At 44.7% G+C, this 20,530-nt stretch overlaps 2 protein-coding genes across 2 annotated transcripts in view; both read right to left on the reverse strand.

The window, feature by feature from the left end:
* Positions 1-355: 355 nt before the first annotated feature.
* LOC106607042 (cysteine protease atg4da) lies at positions 356-9,524 on the reverse strand. The gene is made up of 11 exons (XM_014203601.3): positions 9,376-9,524; positions 6,098-6,338; positions 3,908-3,991; positions 3,604-3,777; positions 3,145-3,421; positions 2,984-3,051; positions 2,742-2,890; positions 2,554-2,632; positions 2,391-2,467; positions 2,002-2,121; positions 356-1,473 (listed from the first exon to the last, which is right to left on the reverse strand). Exons 2-11 carry the CDS (start codon positions 6,330-6,332, stop codon positions 1,288-1,290), a joined length of 1,449 nt encoding a protein of 482 aa, XP_014059076.1. The 5' UTR covers positions 6,333-6,338; positions 9,376-9,524; the 3' UTR covers positions 356-1,287.
* A 455-nt stretch (positions 9,525-9,979) lies between these two features.
* LOC106607040 (microtubule-associated serine/threonine-protein kinase 1) overlaps positions 9,980-20,530 on the reverse strand; it is a 57,561-nt gene continuing 47,010 nt past the window's right edge. The window contains exons 15-26 of the mRNA XM_045720333.2: positions 19,934-20,099; positions 19,719-19,820; positions 19,352-19,474; positions 18,696-18,805; positions 17,323-17,483; positions 16,880-17,151; positions 16,551-16,781; positions 16,112-16,341; positions 15,803-15,925; positions 14,069-14,205; positions 13,769-13,956; positions 9,980-13,645 (exon numbers count right to left, since the gene is read on the reverse strand). Of these exons, the coding sequence (XP_045576289.1) occupies positions 11,973-13,645; positions 13,769-13,956; positions 14,069-14,205; positions 15,803-15,925; positions 16,112-16,341; positions 16,551-16,781; positions 16,880-17,151; positions 17,323-17,483; positions 18,696-18,805; positions 19,352-19,474; positions 19,719-19,820; positions 19,934-20,099 (3,516 nt within the window). The 3' untranslated portion in view covers positions 9,980-11,972. The remainder of the gene's footprint in view (positions 13,646-13,768; positions 13,957-14,068; positions 14,206-15,802; positions 15,926-16,111; positions 16,342-16,550; positions 16,782-16,879; positions 17,152-17,322; positions 17,484-18,695; positions 18,806-19,351; positions 19,475-19,718; positions 19,821-19,933; positions 20,100-20,530) is intronic.

The following is a 20,530-nucleotide window of genomic DNA, read 5'->3' on the forward strand; positions in this document are numbered from 1 at the left end:
ATAAATGACCTTAATTCAACTCCTAGCAACCTAATCAAGAGATGTTAGCCTCTTGGGGAAGCTAAAAGAGGCATAGTTCAGCCATAATCCGAGAGGAAGTGGCGTATCTTTTTACTAGAAGCTCAAGAACATTATTTTAGCTATAATCATTACATTTTTTGGGTCGGGAGAAACCCCTCTTCAGTTATCAAACAAATTTATAAAACCCTTTTTACATCAGCAAGTCACAAAGTGCTATACAGAAACCCTGCCTAAAACCCCAAATAACAAGCAATGTAGAAGCACAGCATGGTATCCGTTAAACATGTAATTCAAATTTGTATGGCCTAAACTAAATCAGTCTGATGACGTTGAGTGATTTTTTTAAAACAGAGCTTTTATTGAATGCATTGTGCCACTCATTTTCCATGTAAAAAATATTCATAAAAAAACAAAAAAACAGGGCAAATGCAACCCCATATTGCTCAGAATGTGCCTCTTAATTGACTGATAGCAATTAAAACATTTATATTTTATACTCTCCCCACTCAGCCACATAAAACCAACACATCTCTAAGAAGACAAATTGATTCCTTCACTGGTTCCATGTGCACGTCACAAGGTCTAAGGAATCTGATTTCCTAATCCATTCACAGAGCAGACATCCTGTCACATGACGTCAAACAGCAGCTCAGAGTCTAATGCTGGACAAAGTAGTTCAACAAAAGGTTGTAGTGGAGAGGACTATGGGATGAGCAGCCCATCTACACAATGAGGAAATAGGGTCAGTTAGTGTCTTTCAGCCAGGCATAGTCACCCATGACTTCATGTAGAATAGTAAACAACGAAGTTGAATGCAGGTTATTTAACGTAAGAACCTCAAAACCATACTAATATCAAAACCTTAAATTAAAAACAATTATACAAAAACCTTCATTTAAAAACATTGTTACATTCATAAAAAGACATCCCCTTAAAACAAATAATTAGCCAAAATGAATAAATACACATGAATAGTGTCATTGGCCTGTTCTATTCAGCAACACCTCACCCAGCCTGGTTATCGCCTGTGGAGGTTGGGGATAAAGGCTAATGCTGGAGCATGTCACCCGTCAGTAGCTGCCACTGATAAAGCTCAGTTCAGTAACCGTGTGTATGAGTTGGTATGTGAATGATGTTCCCTGCTGGCCACATTAAGTCAGTCTGTTCACAGCACCCTTAGCGGAGTGGCCAACAACCAGATGTTCCAGTTTTCAGGGATACAGCTAATTCAACCTAGCTTAGAAGATTTATATCTGCTACGTTAGTTCACAATAACACAAACTCATCCATGCTGTTGCTGTTATTGGTCCTTCTCAGCCTCGCCTTGTCCTTGGTCAGGATGTGGGTGACAGAGTTTGGGGGTGCATCGCTCTCATCCTCCTGCCCCCCATCCTGTCCCTGACCCTCTGCAATGGTGAAGATGGGGTACCTTTCTGTTGATGATGAGAGAGCCTGGGGAAGAGAAAGAGATGAATGAGAGAACCATCTCTAGGAGAGCTCTTATTTTTCCCCTCATCTCAATTTAACCATTAACCAATGACTGCATTACAACATACTGTAAAAGCAATAAATGTACTTGGCTCCTTGCAACTAAAACATGTTCTGCATCAGTTATACAGCATACTCTTCATATATGTATATTTGATGTTTGATCTCAAGAGTAAACAACAGCATCTTGTCCAGGGTTCAAATCCATAGCCAGCCTATTCCCCTGACATGAACACTGCAAATAAAATCAAGTTGGTCACATTCACAGGATACAGGGTGTAAACGGTACAGTGAAATGCTTACTTGCAAGCTTTCCTCAACAGTGCAATACCCATTTATAAAAATAATACACAATAAGTAATACAAAGTAACCATTTTAATGTTCGGAATTTTTATGTTTGGAAATATATACACAAAAATAATATACAGTATAGCTTAGATAAATAATAAATAGTAGCAGCAATAGTGGCTGTGTGTGTGTGCCCCACATACCGTGCTAACAGCTGAGCACAGTAACTCAAATTCCTTCTGGCTCTTGGCATAGAAGCCTATAGTGCAGCTGGGATCCATGCGACTGAAGGAGATCTTCCTGGGACACTTGCAGTGAAACGACTGCAGGGGGAGTGGAGAGGAGAAGGCCCCATTAAGGCGAGAGATGGTGGCATCAGGTTAGCCCAGTTTCTAGACAGATTTTATCTTGATTGTGTCACGAAAGCGTCGCCAACAGGCACAGACAGGTTGGTAAATAAGTGGCTTAGTGTTACACTGCTAGACCGAGATACAATCTTGGTCTAGGACCTGGGCTAGTGTCATGGATATAGAATAATATATAGGGTTTGCAAACAACACAGCCAAAACAGGAAGAGAGCGCCTTCCATTACCTCTAAGGGGAAGTTATCCTGTGTGATATCCACTGTGGACTGGCTGTAGTGGGGGTCCAAGCACAACAGCTGTTCGTCTAGCAAAGGAGACATGAGCATGGTCAGAGTGAGGGTACAAGGACTGTAAAATTACAGAATGACAACAGGAAGACCATACACCTACCTTGGTACCCAACGAAGAACAGAGAATGCTTGGGTTTGCCACCTATGATTCCAATGCAGCATTCTAACCTCAGGAGATTCTATGGAAAGATAAAAACACAAGAATGGTTTACCAATCTCTCACTGTGTTTTTTGGTTGTCATTGTCTGTGTGCATGTCTCTAGCATGTTACTCTGACTTGACACATACTTTGACACATTTGATGTAGGTGGGGTTGAGGACTTCTCCTCCCAGGCGCACAGGGACCAGGATGATGACAGACTTCCAGGCTGGACTGGGTCCTGTGGAGCCCTCAGATAGAGGTCTCTCACACAGCCTCACCACGTCATCTATGTACACTACACAGGGACCACACAATGATACCACCTATTACTATGGTCTGATGGGCGCCCTGCCAAATAGTGAGAATGAGATAACAAGGGAACACTCACCAGCGCAGTCCTGTGCTACATACACTGTCAGATTGGACACCTCTGATGATGCTGCGTCAACAGCCTTACTAAAACAAACAGACACCCCACATCACTAAGGGAAGATGTATTGTACTGAATGCAGATGGCTGGGGGGGCAGGTTTAGCTTCTAAGTTCTCACCGAAGTATGTGTGCTACGATGGAGGGGCCGTACCAGTCCCCTGCCTTCTTCCCTGAGCTTGTGCCTTGTTCTACCAGCTGATGCAGCCCGAACGGGGCGATGGGATGGTCCCCAAACCAGGACACCACCCGTCTGTGAGTGACCTCAGTCCGGCTCTCCAGGAAGGACACTATGCTCTTCCTCCTTCCCTTCTTAGTCACCTCTGGACCCAAGGAGCGAGACTCCTGTACCTCCATGTCATCTTTGGAAACATGGTTGGCAGAGAGCCAGGTCCAGCCTGGCAACAATAGAAAGACAAGGGACAAGGTTAAGTAGTGATAAACTGTAGTAGTGTGTTACTCAGGAGATACTGCTGGAAACATGTACCTGTGTGTGTGTGTATATATATATATATATATATATATATATATATATGTGAGAGTGTGTGTCCCACGTGCACAAGTGTGTTTTTTATTTTACCTGGTGGCAGCAGGTGTAGCAGCAGGCCCTGTGCCAGCAGCATCTGTCCACTGCGCAGCATGCAGCCCCACCCACTGTCTGTGGTCAGAGAGGAACCATCCAGCTGTGGGAAGCCCCGCCTGTACGTCAGCCACAGCAGAGTGGCAAAGGCCCGGCGAAAGCACTCCCTCTCCACTGACAAAACAAAGGACAGACACTATCCTTGAATATAGAATTGTCTCAAATCCAGTTACATACCAGTTTAGCATTAGATGCGAGTCTTTTTAAAAGGGTGGAGTTACCCAACCAACAGAACATCTCTCACCTCCATGACTGAGCAGATAAGACTGTCCAAGCATGGTCAGAGGAGAGGTCTTGCTGAAGCGGGCCTTTGACTTGAACGACCAGCCTGGACCAGCAAAGGAAAACAAACTATAAAATGACAAACAATAACTCGCCCAAGCCTCCCCACTTCTCCTTCACCCAAATCCAGATAGCTGATGTTCTGAAAGAGCTGCAAAATCTGGACCCCTACAAATCAGCCGGGCTAGACAATCTGGACCCTCTCTTTCTAAAATGATCTGCCGAAATTGTTGCAACCCCTATTACTAGCCTGTTCAACCTCTTTAGTATCGTCTGAGATTCCCATAGATTGGAAAGCTGTCACGGTCATCCCCCTCTTCAAAGGGGGTGACACTCTAGACCCAAACTGCTACAGACCTATATCTATCCTACCCTGCCTTTCTAAGGTCTTCGAAAGCCAAGTTAACAAACAGACCATTTCGAATCCCACCGTACTTTCTCCGCTATGCAATCTGGTTTCAGAGCTGGTCATGGGTGCACCTCAGCCACGCTCAAGGTACTAAACGATATCATAACCTCCATCGATAAGAGACATTACTGTGCAGCCGTATTCATCGACCTGGCTAAGGCTTTCGACTCTGTCAATCACAACATTCTTATTGGCAGACTCAACAGCCTTGGTTTCTCAAATAATTGCCTCACCTGATTAACCAACTACTTCTCAGACAGAGTTCAGTGTGTCAAATCGGAGGGCCTGTTGTCCGATCCTCTGGCAGTCTCCATTGGGGTGCCACAGGGTTCAATTCTCGGGTCAACTCTTCTTCTCTGTATACATCAATGATGTCGCTCTTGCTGCTGGTGATTCTTTGATCCACCTCTACGTATACGACACCATTCTGTATACCTCTGGCCCTACTTTGGACACTGTGTTAACTAACCTCTAGATGAGCTACAATGCCATACAACTCTCCTTCCGTGGCCTCCAACTGCTCTTAAATGCAAGTAAAACTAAATGCATGCTCTTCAACCGATCACTGCCTGCACCCACCCGCCCGTCCATCATCACTACTCTGGACGGTTCTGACTTAGAATATGTGGACAACTACAAATACCTAGGTGTCTGGTTAGACTGTAAACTCTCCTTCCAGACTCATATTAAGCATCTCCAATCCAAAATTAAATCTAAAATCGGCTTCCTATTTCGCAACAAAGCATCCTTCACTCATGCTGCCAAACATACCCTCGTAAAACTGACCATCCTACCGATCCTCGACTTCGGCGATGTCATTTACAAAATAGCCTCCAACACTCTACTCAACAAATTGGATGCAGTCTATCACAGTGCCATCCATTTTGTCACCAAAGCCCCATATACTATCCACCACTGCGACCTGTACGCTCTCGTTGGCTGGCCCTCGCTTCATACTCGTCGCCAAACCCACTGGCTCCAGGTCATCTATAAGTCTCTGCTAGGTAAAGCCCCGCCTTATCTCAGCTCACTGGTCACCATAGCAGCATACTTATCACACGCTCCAGCAGATATATCTCACTGGTCACCCCCAAAGCTAATTCTTCCTTTGGCCACCTCTCCTTCCAGTTCTCTGCTGCCAATGACTGGAACGAACTGCAAAAATCACTAAAGCTGGAGACTCTTATCTCCCTCACAAGCTTTAAGCACCAGCTGTAAGAGCAGCTCACAGATCACTGCACCTGTACATAGCCCATCTGTAAACAGCCCATCTATCTACCTACCTCATCCCCATACTGTATTTATTTATTTATTTATCTTGCTCCTTTTTATCCCAGTACCTCTACTTGCACATTCATATTCTGCACATTCTACCATTCCAGTGTTTAATTGCTATATTGTAATTACTTTGCCACCATGGCCTATTTATTGCCTTACCCTACCTCATTTGCACATGCTGTATATAGACTTATTCTACTCTATTATTGATTGTATGTTTGTTTATTCCATGTGTAACTCTATTGTTGTATGTGTCGAACTGCTTTGCTTTATCTTGGCCAGGTCGCAATTGCAAATGAGAACTTGTTCTCAACTAGCCCATCTGGTTAAATAAAGGTGAAATAAATAAATAAATAAATACCAGTCACTTAAAAAAAAAAATATATATATATATATATATATATATATATTTTTTTTTAAAGTGACTGGTCACTGGTAGGTCAAAACGGTTTTAGGCACACAAACCATATTTGACGTTGTTCCATGCTGACACCAACTTGGACTTGAGTCTGCCTTTCTCCTCAGGTTCCTCTGGGTCATCCTGGCTCCCATCAGAGCCGTGAGTTCCCAGAGACATGGTGGAAAGGTGGAACCAATCGTCTGGAGGGTCACCCTCAGGGCTCTGGCCCTCACAGGGAGAACTGGGGTTCATGACTACTGGGCTTGACCAACTGTCTGGAGGTCGTTTCCTTATCGCCATATCAACCTGAGAGTGGACACAGCATTGAGTATTCAGCCAAGAAGAAACCTTGATTACCATCAGGGGCAAAGCTCAGAAGTAAGCTGAGAGATATTGATTGCACAGATCATAGTAGTAGCTTATACTAAGTCTTCTCTCCAGGAAGTAGCTACAAACATATATTAAACTGCATGACATGTTAATAATTCCCCTCAGTGTGTTAGAATGAGGGCATGTGACTAGCTTGTGATGACAGTAGGAATTTCAGACATGTATGGGTTTCTTTCAAATAGATAGACTATAGTAATGTTGACAGAAGACACCAACCCTACCGTTAGGCTTGTTTACACTGAGCTCCACTGGGGTCGAAACGCAATCATGATTAAATTAAGACAATGGGGAGCCAGCGCGAGATATGGGTCAGAATATGAATCTCAATGTAGGGATGGGATATGTATTATTACTAACGTACGCTAGCTAGCAGTAACCACCTTAGCCATTTTCGAATGGCAGTGTCAGCCAATCAGCTCCTTTGTTGTTCAACGCGACTTGCCATTCCATAATGGCTGCTGTGGTTACCGCTAGCTAGCATGAGGATGAAAAGGGCAGTTTTCCAGGAAAACTAGCAGCATTTCAATCTTCTCGATGCATCAGTGTGGTTAAAGCAAAAACTTGGAGTACAGTGGCATATCCCATCCCTGCATTGAGGTATGTTTTCTGAGCCATATCTCCAGCTAGCTCCACAGTGTTTTAATATAATCCTGATTGAGTTCCGACCCCAGTGCAGCTCAGTTTAAACAATCCTAACGGTAGTGTCAGTATCTTCTGGCAAATAATTGTGGAGCAGCACTTTCTTTTCAGCAGACACTGAAAATGCAGTTACTCACACAGTAGAGCTCCATCTGCCTTCGCAAGTAGCAAGTATCCAACTGTTTAATATATATTGAAAGATTTTATATCTGGCTAGTCTACAGTGCATTCGGAAAGTATTCAGACCCCTTGACTTTTTCCACATTGTTACGTTACAGCCTTATTCTAAACTGGATTAAATCGTTCCCCCCCCCATCAATCTAAACACAACACCCCATAACGACAAACCAAAAACAGGTTTTTAGACATTTCGGCAAATGTATATATAAAAAAAAAATTAAAAACGAAATATCACATTTACATAGGTATTCAGACCCTTGACTTAGTGCTTTGTTGAAGCACCTTTGGCAGCAATTAAAGGCTCAAGTCTTCTTGGGTATGACGCTACAAACTTGGCAACCCTGTATTTGGGGAGTTTCTCTCATTCTTCTCTGCAGATCCTCTCAAGCTATGTCAGCTTGGATGGGGAGCATTGCTGTACAGCTATTTTCAGGTCTTTCCAGAGATGTTCAATCGGGTTCAAGTCCGGCCTCTGGCTAGGCCACTCAAGGACATTTCAGAGACTTGTCTCGAAGCCACTCCTGCGTTGTCTTGTCTGTGTGCTTAGGGTCATTGTCCTGTTGGAAGGTGAACCTTCTCCCCAGTCTGAGGACCTGAGTGCTCTGGAGCAGGTTTTCATCAAGGATCTCTCTGTACTTTGCTCCGTTCATCTTTCCTCAATCCTGACTAGTCTCCCAGTCCCTGAAAAACATCCCCACAGCATGATGCTGCCATCACCATGCTTCACTGTATGGATGGTGCCAGGTTTCCTCCAGATGTAACGCTTGGCATTCAGGCCAAAAAGTTTAATCTTGGTTTCATCAGACCAGAAAATCTTGTTTCTCATGGTCTGCGAGTCTTAAAGTGCCTTTTGGCAAACTCCAAGCGGTCTGTCATGTGCCTTTCACTGAGGAGCGGCTTCCGTCTGGCCCCTCTACCATAAAGGCCTGATTGGTGGAGTGCTGCAGAGATGGTTGTCCATCTGGAAGGTTCTCCCATCGCCACAAAGGAACTTTGGAGTTCTGTCAGAGTGACCATCGGGTTCTTGGTCACCTGCCTGATCAAGGCCCTTCTGCACCGATTGCTCAGTTTGGCCAGGAGGCCAGCTCTAGGAAGAGTCTTGGTGGTTCCAAACTTTTCCATTTAAGAATGTGTTCTTGGTGTTCTACAGCTGGATTGGAGTCCACCTGTGGTAAATATCAATTGATTGGACATGATTTGGAAAGGCACACACTTGTTTATATAAGTTCCCACAGTTGACAGTGCATGTCAGAACTTCAACCTCATGGCTTGGTTTTTGCTCTGACATGCACTGTCAACTGTGGGAACTTATATAAACAAGTGTGTGCCTTTCCAAATCATGTCCAATCAATTGATATTTACCACAGGTGGACTCCAATCCAGCTGTAGAAACATCTCAAGGATGATCAATGGTAGCAGGATGCACCTGAGCTCTATTTTGAGTCTCATAGTAAAGGGTCTGAATACTTGTGTAAATAAGGTATGTTTTTTATTTTTAATACATTTGCAAACATTTCTAAATCCCTGTTTTTCGCTTTGTCATTATTGGGTATTGTGTGTAGATTGAGGAAGCTCATTTATTTAATCCATTTTTAAATAAGGCTGTAACGTAACAATTTGTGGAAAAAGTCAAGGGGTCTAAATACTTTCCCGAATGCACTGTATATCAGTAGCGAGCTAACAATCTGTGATACCTTGTGTGATAAGTCAGCACCCGAATTGTTTAACGTAAGTAATACATTTCGTGTTGACAACCAGCTAACATTAGTGACACGACTAGGGTTGAGTTACCTACATGTCTCAACATTACAGATGAATCGTCAAGATTTTTTCCAACACAATGCCAATGGCAAGCACGTTGGCATTCATTTGTCACTGACGAGCTTCTTGCTGACTGAATGTGTTCTAACGTTGCATTGTAAAAATATATCTAACAAAAATATTGTATATTGCTTTCAAATCTTAAACTAACTCAATGTATGCTAACTTGCTAATGAATAGCTAATTGACAGCGGGTTAACGATATCTAACTAGACAACAACGTCCATGTCTTTATTATATTCTGTAAACAAGCTAACATTACCTGTTCTTTTCTCCTGAGCTCTTTATAGTTGGTTATAATTTGTCCTCTTACCTTTAATTTACATATCTGTCATCTTGTATGTTTCACTTACAAACTGCTGTCAACGAAATAATCCTCTGAATTGGAGATGACTTTCAAGAACAAGTTATCCCATGATTAGCTAGCGGCCTGACTTCCTGTTTGTCTACCTGTCAATCGGTATCGTGATTGGTCAATAAAGGTCCAACGTTTCATTTACCCTATGCATTTACCCCTATTGATTTACTCCCTCCACAGCGGCGTGTTCAGCATGACGCAACGTTTTGGAAAGTTCATGTATATGCTCCGTAAAACAAACATGCCTCTCTGTCGTATAGAATAAGGATTTATGTATTGCTCTAATCATGAAATGTCTATCTGCAAGGTTGGACAAAGTTTTGCTGAACGTGGACCCCTCTGTTGTAGACCCCTCTGAAATCCATTTAGAAGTTGTCTGTCAAAGTTGTCTCAAAACAAGAACACAAACAGGCACATGGTAATTTAAGGATTCTCTTGAAGGATTTTATTACTCTTTAGGCTTTTTTTTGCATTGGTTTCATAACAGTGCCTAGGGAATAAAATGACATGGACAACAATGAACTGAGAGAAGTGTCATAAAAAAGTCAAAACTCACAAATAAGTCAACATGGATAGAGGCCATGGTGTATTGCAACTCTCTTATGGAATGACAGAAGTATAACTGCACAAAATAGGACAACCACACAGATTTGGTAAATTCTCTCATTTGTAGACTTACAATTTAGAGATATAAATAACAATTCAAAGAACAATGCACAAGTAAACTGTTTGAGAGCAATTGACAAATAATCAAATACAATAAATAAAAAGTGTAATAAATAGATAAATAAATACATTTGACACAAAATAAAGTGCAATTTCCACGCACACCCCCACATACACAAACACAAGCTTTTAACTAGCATTCATCTAAATATGAGCTGTTTGTCGTCTCCTAGGAGCACTGTATCAGTATCATACATCTCTCTTTATCGGTCATAATACACACAACAAAAGTTTTTTCTAATTGTATTTAGACAAACAAACAAGTTTCTAGTAGCTATATGAATGGAACAGTGGTTACAATAGGAAATCATGAAGATATGAGGGTAATATCTCAGATAAAATCTAATCTTGTGTCATTAAATTGTGAACTGATTATGTGTAAATTACATTTTGACCTCAAATACTATGTTCAGGACAGCCGTGTGATGACCACAAGATGGCAGTCTGATACAGGTATGGGCATGAACATATTGAGTTACATCCCTGATGAGAGTGCTGCCTAGGTCTACGGTGGGCTCTCAGATCTCACTAGGAATTCTACATAGAACTTGCATATCATTAACAACATATCCCTCAAATAAACTGGCACTTTTATTCGCACATTACATTATACAACGCTAATTTTGCATACATTGAAAAGGGAGAGAGTTCTAGCCTACGTTGCCAGAGTACGAGTAAGTCTCAAAGAAGACTCCCATTCTATAGTATCTATTTCATCACCTGACCACACTTAATTCACACACAGAGACATCTGGGTTCCACTTCTTTAGTTCAATTCATTAGCACTGTGTTCATTTCAGAACCTAAATAATTGCACATTTCACAATGCCCATTGGGCACAGATGTCAATTCCATGTCTATTCCATGTTGGTTCAACGTAATTTCATTGAAATTATGTGGAAACAACATTGATTCAACCAGTGTGTGCCCAGTGGGTTGAGTCAATGCAGACAATTCGTAGAACAATATATCTGCTTGTTTGGCTTATTGCAAACCTTTACCTCCCTAACATCCGTTCATGGGTACATTGTAGGGGACACACAGGAAAATACTTAAAAATCCCATTGCATAGTGTCCCTGTGCAAGTTCAGATAGTCCACCTAAATCCAACCAGGACTCAGCCCTTAAAACACTCAAACAAATTCATTCAGCTCTCCTTTACACAATACAATTCCAAGTTCCACATTTAGCAAGCAGGTCATCATTTTAGTCCAGTTAGGAACACATCTCAATTTGTTACACCAATGCATGTTACACCAATGCATGTTACACCAATGCAACAATTCCTCTCTCAATCTATTTTCCAGGTACTGTGTGAGAAAAAGAACAAGGTGCTATCTTTAGGTATTTTAACTGAGTTAAAAGATGGCACCGGAGTTGACGGACATGGATAATGTTCCTCGTGGTGACAGACTGTGACAGAAGCCTGCCTATAGACATGATGTTTACATTGGGAACATGTGGGGGCTGTTGACATGATGTTCACAGTGTTCACTACCATCAGGTCTGTTAGATTGTTTTCCTCATCTCTTTAAATATTCTCTTTCATCTCTCATGTATAATTTGGAACATGCAAGAAGACACACTTTTACTATATACATTACACATACATTACATACATACACACATTTGAGAACAGCATTAAAGCACATTCCTCCACATATTCTTGTTTTATCTACAGGTCTGTATTTTTTAGCTATTTGGTGTGTGTTTCTTAGGTGTACATGTTTTTGTCCCTTTTTTGAGGGTGCCCTGTAGGTGCCTGATATGGTGACATGATATTCCGATCCAAAAGGCATTTCCCAGGTTTGTCCCTCACTTGCAAATCAGGAGTGGTGCTTACCTGAATTCCTCGTGTTTGCCTTTTCAGGCTGAGCTGAGCCGGCAGGACTTGGAGATGTCCCCTGAGCTCCCCGTCGACCACCTCCAGACGGAGCCTCAGACTTTCCTGCTGAACTTCCCCGTTTCTCCTCACCGCCCTCGGGCCCTTCCTGGGATCCCATCTTCATAGGCCCCAGCACGTTTTTGGCCACACTGGTCAGCTGAGTCACAAAGCTTGGCTTGTCACCAGGGGAGACGGGGCGTGACTTGCTGGAGCAGGGGGAGGCAGCGGTGGAGGAGGGGGACATAGGGTTCTCCTCCACCACCTCCAGGTGACTCCTCTCCTCCTTGGCCCCTCGGTAACTGCTCAACGGGACAGAAACCTTGTCTGTTCTGGATTTTGTTGAAGCAGGAACTGGGCCTATGGTAAGAGGGGATGGGGCCGAGGTTGGGGCTGGTGCTTGGGTTGGGACTGAAGGAGCAGGTCCTTTAACCTTGGTCTCAGTGGCTTTGTCAATGCCACCCATCCCTCCTTTCAAAGTGCTCTCTCCCATCTGTGTGTCTTTACTTGCTTTGGCCAACTCTGTAGCTCCCGCCCTCTGTGTAGTGACTTTGTCTGGGCCCACACTCCCTTTCTCCTCACTCTTCTCCCGGCTTCTGCTTGCTGGGGTGGTGTCTGTCTGGACAGCCTGGTGTTTACGCTCCTGGGAGAGCGGACTCTGGGATGTAGCCTGGACTTGGGCCCTCTCAGTGGGTTTAGGGTCTCCACTGGCTGTCTCAGAGCTTGGAGTACTAGAGCTTAGAGGTTTGTCTGCTGGGCTGGACTTGGCCCCTGGAGTGGAGGGGGTTGAGGCTGGGCTAGGCTGGGCCTCACCTGGTACTGGGGAAGCTTTTCTCTTCAGAGCCTCACAAGGGGTTAATGTCTTAGCTGTCTCACCAGCGCTGGTCTTGGGCTCTACTTTAACAGGTGTGCTGTCAGTGTGAGGGTCAGATGCTGTAGTCTGGGAAGCTCTCTCCCTCCCTGTCTGCACTGTGTCCCGGCTCAGGGGCGACTCCTGTCTCCCCAGCCTCCTCGCAGGCTTCAGGCACCCTGTCTCTCCAACCGTGGGGGGAGAGGGGGAGGAGGAAGACGAGGGAGAGGGGGGAATGGGCCCGTTCTCTCCCTCCATCTCCAGCAGACTCTGCAGGCTGTGCTCGCAGTGGAAAGACTCCCTCCTGTAGTCCCCATGTGACACCTCCAGGCTGTGCTTACGCATTGACACCCCCCCTGCAAGGGGTGAGGAAGCTGAAGACGAAGATGAAAAGGAGGGCAGGAGGGTCGCGCCCAGTTTCTCTGACGACTGAACCCGCTGTAGCAAAGGTGAGCGGGGGGGCTCTGCGCTTTTGGGCCTGGGACGGGCCACAGGGGGAGAGGAGTGGAGCTTGGCTGGGAAGGCCTGGGTGGTGTTGGAGCTACCCACCGTGTGGCCAGACAGGGGTGGGGGAGAGGAGGTGGTGGGGGAGGGTGTGTGGGCCAGGGGGGACAGGGGGATGTTGCCAGCTGACTTGCAGCGGGCTGAGCGGTACTGGCGGTGCAGCTTGGGGGAGAGGCCGTGCAGGGAGCTGGGTCTCATGTGCTGGGAGGCAGCCGGGGAGTTAGGGGTGCTGGAGACTGGAGAGCTGCTCTGAGAAGTGTTGCCTGAGGAGTGAAGAAGAGACATATAGCAATCATTCAAACTGTATTATTTTGTTATGTGAGGGTGCAGATGCTAAGAGGAGTGCTGTACAGTAATGTAGGTAGAGTAATGCCCTTCATACTGACCCAGGTAGGTGGAGTCGGGGGTGGAGCGGTAGCTCTGTGTGGGGGAGCGGGCAGAGAGGTTGTGGGTGGGGGAGCCTGGGAGGCTGTCCCCTGATGACAGAGAGCGGTTCAGAGAGGACAGGCTGCGGCTGGTGTGGAGCAGGTTCGACTGCTTAGTGATTTTCCTGAACAACGAGCTGCGCTTCTTACTGCGAGTGAGAAGTGAAACGAGAGAGGTGGGAGGATGAGAGGAGAGATTTTCTAGAGCGCTCATCTGAAATCATAGTGTACCATCTGCTGTGCAGAGAAACCCACTTGTACCTTTCTTGTCCCTCCTTAGCCCCTGTCTTCTTGTTGCGCCGTGCCATCTTGGACTTGTAGCTGGACTTGCGGGCAGGACCGATCTTGATGGAGGTGTTTTCAAAGGGCGTGGTGGTCACCGTCACATTGTTTCCACTCTGGAGAAACAACGGAAACAAAACACGTACAGTATACACTGCTTGCACACTTATTAGGCAAATTGTATTCCTCAGGATTCATTTTATTGCTGAACAAACACAATGCTCTCAGTCAATCCAAAATGGTATTGAATCTCAAACCTGAATGTTTAACAAAGGAATAGTGAGTTTTGTCTTTCTCATGGGAATATATAAGTGTGCTCAATTATTAGGCAACTATTAGTGTGCACAATTAGTAGGCAACTAAATGACAAAAATAATTTCTCCCAACTCACTTTTTATTCTCAATTTGTAGAGTAAGTGTAACAAATTAGTAACACAAAATGACAATTAAATAACATTTTTGGCCTTTCAAAAATATTCAGTGACCAATATAGCCACCCTTCTTTTAAATAACTGCCATGAGCCTTCCATCCATTGTCTGTCATTTTCTTGATCTGTTCACGAACTTTCGCTGAAGCAGCAACTACAGCCTCCCAAATGCTGTTCAAAGAGGTGTATTGTCTTCCCTCACTGTAAATCTCACGTTTGGGAAGGACCCACAAGTTCTCAATAGGATTTAAGTCAGGTGAGGAAGGGGGCCAGGTCATTATTTGGGCATCTTTGAGGCCCTTGCTGGCTAGCCAAGCAGTGGGATACTTGGATGCATGTGATGGAGCATTGTCCTGCATAAAGATCATGACCTTCTTGAATGCTGAGGACTTCTTCCTGTACCACTGCTTGAAGAAAGTATCTTCCAGTTTCAGTCCATCTTCAAACCGAAAAGTTCCAACTACCTCATCCTTAATGATAGCAGCCCATACCAGTACCCCTCCTCCACCTTGCTGGCGCCTGACTCGAAGTGGTGCCCTGTGTCCATTACTGATCCAGCCACGGGCCCATTCATTTGGTCCATCAAGAGTCACTTTCATTTCATCTGTCCATAAAACCTTCAAAAAAATCTGTCTTCAGGTATTTCTTTGCCCAATCTTGACGCTTCAACTTGTGAATCTTATTCAGTGGTGGTCGTGTTTCAGCCTTCTTGACTTTGGCCATGTCTCTGAGCACTTGACACCTTGTACTTCTGAACACTCCAGGTAGGTTGCAGTTCTGGAATACGGTGGCACTGGAGGATAATGGGTTCCTGGTAGTTTGAAGTTTAATTCTTCTCAAGTCTTTTGCAGTTAATTTGCGCCTTTTCTTCTCCATGCGCCCAGCGCCCCAGAGGTCACGCCTCAATAGTTTATCTATTTTAAGAGTGTTGCATCCGTCTGAAAGGCATTTTACAATTTTTTACCTTTCAGTGTCAGTTAAATCTCTTTTTTGGCCCATTTTACCTGAGGTAATGAAGCTGCCTAATAATTATGCACACCTTGATATAAGGTGTTATTCACTTTCACTTTCACCACACCCTCCCTCATTACACAAATACATATCACCTGAAAATGATTCAATCCAATAAGCATTCAAGTGTATATGGTTTGGAGTTGGAAAATGTGCATAGAAATAATGATAAGATCAGAATACTCACTTGCCTAATAATTGTGCACACAGTGTATGATAGGCTTCACCTGTATTCTATACTGTAGAAAAAAAACACATGTTTCTTTCCTCTCACCTTCAGAATGAGCTCCACCACCTCAGTGTGCACCAGCCCGTGGACAGACTCCCCGTTCACATGAGTGATGAGGTCACCAGCGCAGAGTCCCGCCTCCTGGGCAGGGCCTCCGTCCTCCACATGCTGTGATTGAAACAGATCAACATCAATCAAACAAGTCATCATGCTATTGGACAAGTCTGTTTTTCCACTACAAATTGTAGCGATGTTTGTTATGATACAGAACTTCTTCAAAAGAGTGATGTCTACTTAACACTACTTTCTCCATGGAAATGAACACAGAACATATCATCTCTATCGCTGTCTCACCCAGACCATGTGGTGTACACTGTAGACATCACTGTCTCCCATGTAGACTCGAATGGCTCGGAGGGTGAAACCGTACTTCTTCCCAGAGCGGTGGATGGTGATGGGAGAACGCAGCACGTTGACCGTGGGCGAGTAGTCTCGGCTGGGGGAGGAGTCACGAGACGACAGGTCGGAGGAGATGGATTGAGGAGACATGGGGCTGGCCAGGGGGGACGTACCATGCTGCTCCACTGAGGAGGGGGGAGAGAATCACAGGAATAAAGTGTGAGCAAAAACATCTGAATAAGTCAATTGAAGGTCAAAGCAATAGATAGTTTTAAAGAAATGTACTATTTTCCATAACAAGCCCAGTTAACCGTTTTACTGTTTAACATTAATATTGTCATTAGCAACAGACAGACCCGGTCTTCTCACACTGCCTTGCCTTCCAGCTCCTCACCTGTAGGTATGATGACAGACAGGGCTGTGGTGGAGGCAGACTTGATGACCTTGGTCACGGGTCGCGAGTTGCGTTTCTCTCCCTCAGCTGAGAGCTGGCTGTGGCGGACCCTCCTCAGGACCAGTTCGTTGGTGGCCCGGGACCCCTGGGGCTCTGTGGCCCCAGCAGTCACAGTATTGCTGGGGCTGGGGATGACTCCCATTGGTACATCAGCTGGCCTCAGCTGCTTGTCTGGAGCAGAGCAGAAAGATGGAGGAATAATATCATTTAAGTATCAAAGTGTATGTCAAGCCAGGATTCATCCATTATCCAATGCCAAATGCCCTCACCTCCAGCAGTCAACCCGTTGCCCTCCTTTTCCTTCCTAAAATCCCCCTGGCTGGATGTGGTGCCCATGGATGTGGTGCCCATGGCCCCCTCCAGAGAGGTGCCCCTGACCTTGACTGGGGGCTGTCTGGTGGGCACGGGCAGCTCAGGATCGGCCTCTAGTGGGGAGGCGACGCGGTGAGTGTCCATGAGGGCAGAAAAGCGTCGCCGGGCCCCAGATGGAGGACTGGAGTCACTCTCAATGAAGGAGGACTCTGAGCACGACAGTCGCTTCCTACACACAACAACACAGCACAGAATTGATGTATTGTATTTATGAAAACAAACAATGAGTAATGATAATGAGAGCCTTGATAATGAGGACCAACAATGTCACATTTCCAACTTGTTATGCAAGGTAAGAGGGCACTAGTACTAGTCAGAGTACAGTAGTGGTCATACTCACATCTCAGGTGATCCTGTCCTCCAGCTCTTATCTCTCAAGGTCAGGCTGCCCAGGCTCTCTCTCTTGGCCGCCCGGTCCTCCCTGGGGCCCTTGTGCTCCCGCCGGGTCACCGTTGAGGGCTTGTGCTCCAGCTGGGACAGGTGCTCCATGCTGCTGTACACCTGTAGTTCACAACAGAGAGAGGACGCATAAGCTTTCAGCACCCACAGAGGGAAAAATTACACATTTTCCCATGATTCTTCCTTTTACAATAGGTTCAGTGGCACAATTAGCTTTCACAGATTAGTCAAGAAGGGGAGATCTGAGCAGAAAGATACATATGTCTGAGGCATGTGTGTCAATAAAATCCAAGGTTACCAAAGAGGTTCTTTCATGACTTAAGTCACTTGGCTCAGACATATGTATCTTTCTGCTCAGATCTCCCCTTGTTGACTAATCTGTGAAAGCTAATTGTGCCACTGAACCTATTGTAAAAGAAAGAATCATGGGAAAATGTGTAATTTAGGATTATGAGATTTACTGACAGGATTTAGGGAAGACGCGTTTACATGGCCTAGACTTGTACAATGAGGGGCATCAAGTTAATCTAGTTCAACAAGGAGTGTTGAAGAAGGGAGGTGAGACAGAAGAACTGATTAGGCCGAAGTGTAGGTTTTATCGTAAACATCAATTAATAGCCCAGGCATTTATTTGCTTGAATCACTGAACACAACAGGCTCTTATTAGACAGGCTTCTATTTGAGTCAGGTGTCTCTTTCCTTAATGCACACAGCGTTTGTTCACTTGCATAGTTAATTGTTTAATTCCAGCATTCACTTCCAGTATTTTATTCAATATCTTAATTTCCTGCACTAATGTGCTATCATTTACACACTGTGCCACATTTATTTTGTCTTAGTATGCCTCTAATAAAAATGTATAAAAAAACCCACCCTTGACAGAATAATTATTCTCCTCTTTGAATGTGCATTTTTTCTGCAGTTCTTACTTTCGTCACTAGAGCGAACAGCTGATTTCTGGGGGGTCTGTGTTCCTGAAGTTGTTGACAGTTTTTGTGCTTGCCAGTTAGCTAGCAGTTCTCATCTGTTAGCAGCCAATGGCTAGCAGTTTCTTACTGGCGATAAAAACTGATGATTGCCATCACTTTTTCAAGTCATTACTGAATTATTTAATGTAACAAATTAAACATTAAACCTTGTAAACAATTCATGGTAATTCATGGTAACGTTGTAAACAATTCATTTAGACCCAGTGTTTATTTGCTGAAATGTGTAGCGCTGGCCGGCTATTCAAATGGACAGGTCGGCTATTTGAGACTGTGTTTATTTGAAGTTTTAAGGTATGTTTATGGATGAGTAAGTGTAGAGTTTGACCTTGCTGAAGCGAGGGGAGCAGGAGGAGAAACGACGGAGCTCGACAGGTTCATCATCATTGGTGTCGTCCTCATCATAAGAGTGGACGTGGTGGTAGCGGTCCGAGCGGGCTGGGGACGGAAGAGGACATCACACACACACACACACACACACACACACACACACACACACAAATGCAAACAGACAAATAGCATGGAGAAGTGCCTCAAAGCTCCAAACACAGCTAGTTCTTATCTCTATCCCATATGCCAGTGGTATTCAAAGTTGGGGTTGCGACCAAACTGTAGTTATTTTTTTAGGAACAGAGTAAAGATTATTGTATGGGACAATATGCAAACCTTTATGAGAAATACAACTTTTTTAAGGAAATGTATTTATTGGTTTCTTTGATAACCTTCAATAACATTTGAATCTCTTATTTGTTGATGTAAAAATCAACATTTTTGTCAATAGATTAGGGGTGGGCTGGGCTGGGGTAACGAGAAATTGTTACAAAAAAATGGGTTCCCCAGAAATTCTGGAGAAGAGAATGGGGTCCCCGTTGAAAAAGTTTGAATACCACTGCCTTATGGTGATTCTATACATTAAGAATGCAACGAGTCAGCACAGTTCCCCTCCATGTGACCAGGGGGCAGTGCAGTTTGAGAGAGACTCACTGTCGAAGTAGCTGGTGTCCTCCTCTGACTCTAGGTGGGGGATGAACTCAGCCTTCTGTCTCAGCAGACTGTTCCAGTCCAGTTCAGTGAAGAACGAGTGCTGCTTCACCTCAAATGCACCGCCTGGGGCAGCGAAAGAGAAAGAGGGAGAGAGAGAGAGAGAGAGGGGAGAGAGAGAGAATGAAAGGGAGAGTGAGAATGAAAAGGCGAGCGAGCGAGAGAGGGGGAGGGAGAGGGAAAGAGGGATAAGATGTGTGTTGTTGAGTGAATCTATATTTTCACTATGAATAGGCAGTTTAGTCCATTTCTGCTACAGCACTCTACGTCTGATGTTAAGCATGTTGTCAACATGCACGTGTATGCTGACCTGTGCCCAGTCGGACCAGTGGGTTGGTCTGAAGCAGAGTAGAGATCAGATGCTGGGCATCGGCAGGAAGAGCGTCCTCACCTTCTGGCCACATTATGTCATCTACAAGAGACAGACAGAGATAAGTTGCATTGGACAATGTAGACGTGAGAAAGATGACTTCAAAATGGCTGTAAGATGCTGATCGATGAACCCACTAACCCCCGACCTCTCACCTGTGATGACCTGTCCAAAGAGCTCCTCAGGCGTGGCTCCAAAGAACGGCACACAGCCCACCAGGAACTCATAGAGGATGATGCCCATAGCCCACCAGTCTACTGGCTTCCCATAGCCCTGTCTCAGGATCACCTCCGGGGCGATGTACTCTGGCGTGCCACACACCTGATGGAGGACAGAACCACAGCGCTCATATGAGAGGTTCTATAGTCATATCTATGGATAAAACACTACTGGTGAGATGCTAAGGCCAGTCTCTCTCAAAATGTGAGTGAGAGACGTGTGGCCAATGCACGTGTTTGCCAAGCTGATGGGATCAATGCGAGAATGCCAGGATGAAACATGAAAGCTTGGACGTTGTGTTTTCATGTGCAGATGGGTATTCATCAAATGCTAACAGATCTGTGGCTGTGAGAAAGCCGAGCCAATAAATAATTGGGGATTTAATTGAAGCGGCACCATTCAAAGGGTGGGAAAAATAAAACATCTGAAAAGACAGTTGATTATAATAACTGAGGCATATTTGGTTATCATTTTGTTTGATGTTGATCATTTCATTTCTTCACGCTTTGACAACTATATGCACACATTTATAA

Source organism: Salmo salar, chromosome 06 (genome assembly GCF_965601325.2).
Source record: "Salmo salar chromosome 06, fSalSal1, whole genome shotgun sequence".
NCBI lineage: Eukaryota > Metazoa > Chordata > Actinopteri > Salmoniformes > Salmonidae > Salmo > Salmo salar.

Coding starts and splice junctions, on each gene's coding strand:
- LOC106607042 (XM_014203601.3), bottom strand. CDS start 6,332: ATGGCGATAAGGAAACGACCTCCAGACAGTTGGTCAAGCCCAGTAGTC. Junction 3,778..3,907: donor TTATCTGCTCAGTCATGGAG/GTGAGAGATGTT, acceptor TTGTTTTGTCAG/TGGAGAGGGAGTGCTTTCGC. Junction 2,122..2,390: donor AGGATAACTTCCCCTTAGAG/GTAATGGAAGGC, acceptor CTCCCCCTGCAG/TCGTTTCACTGCAAGTGTCC.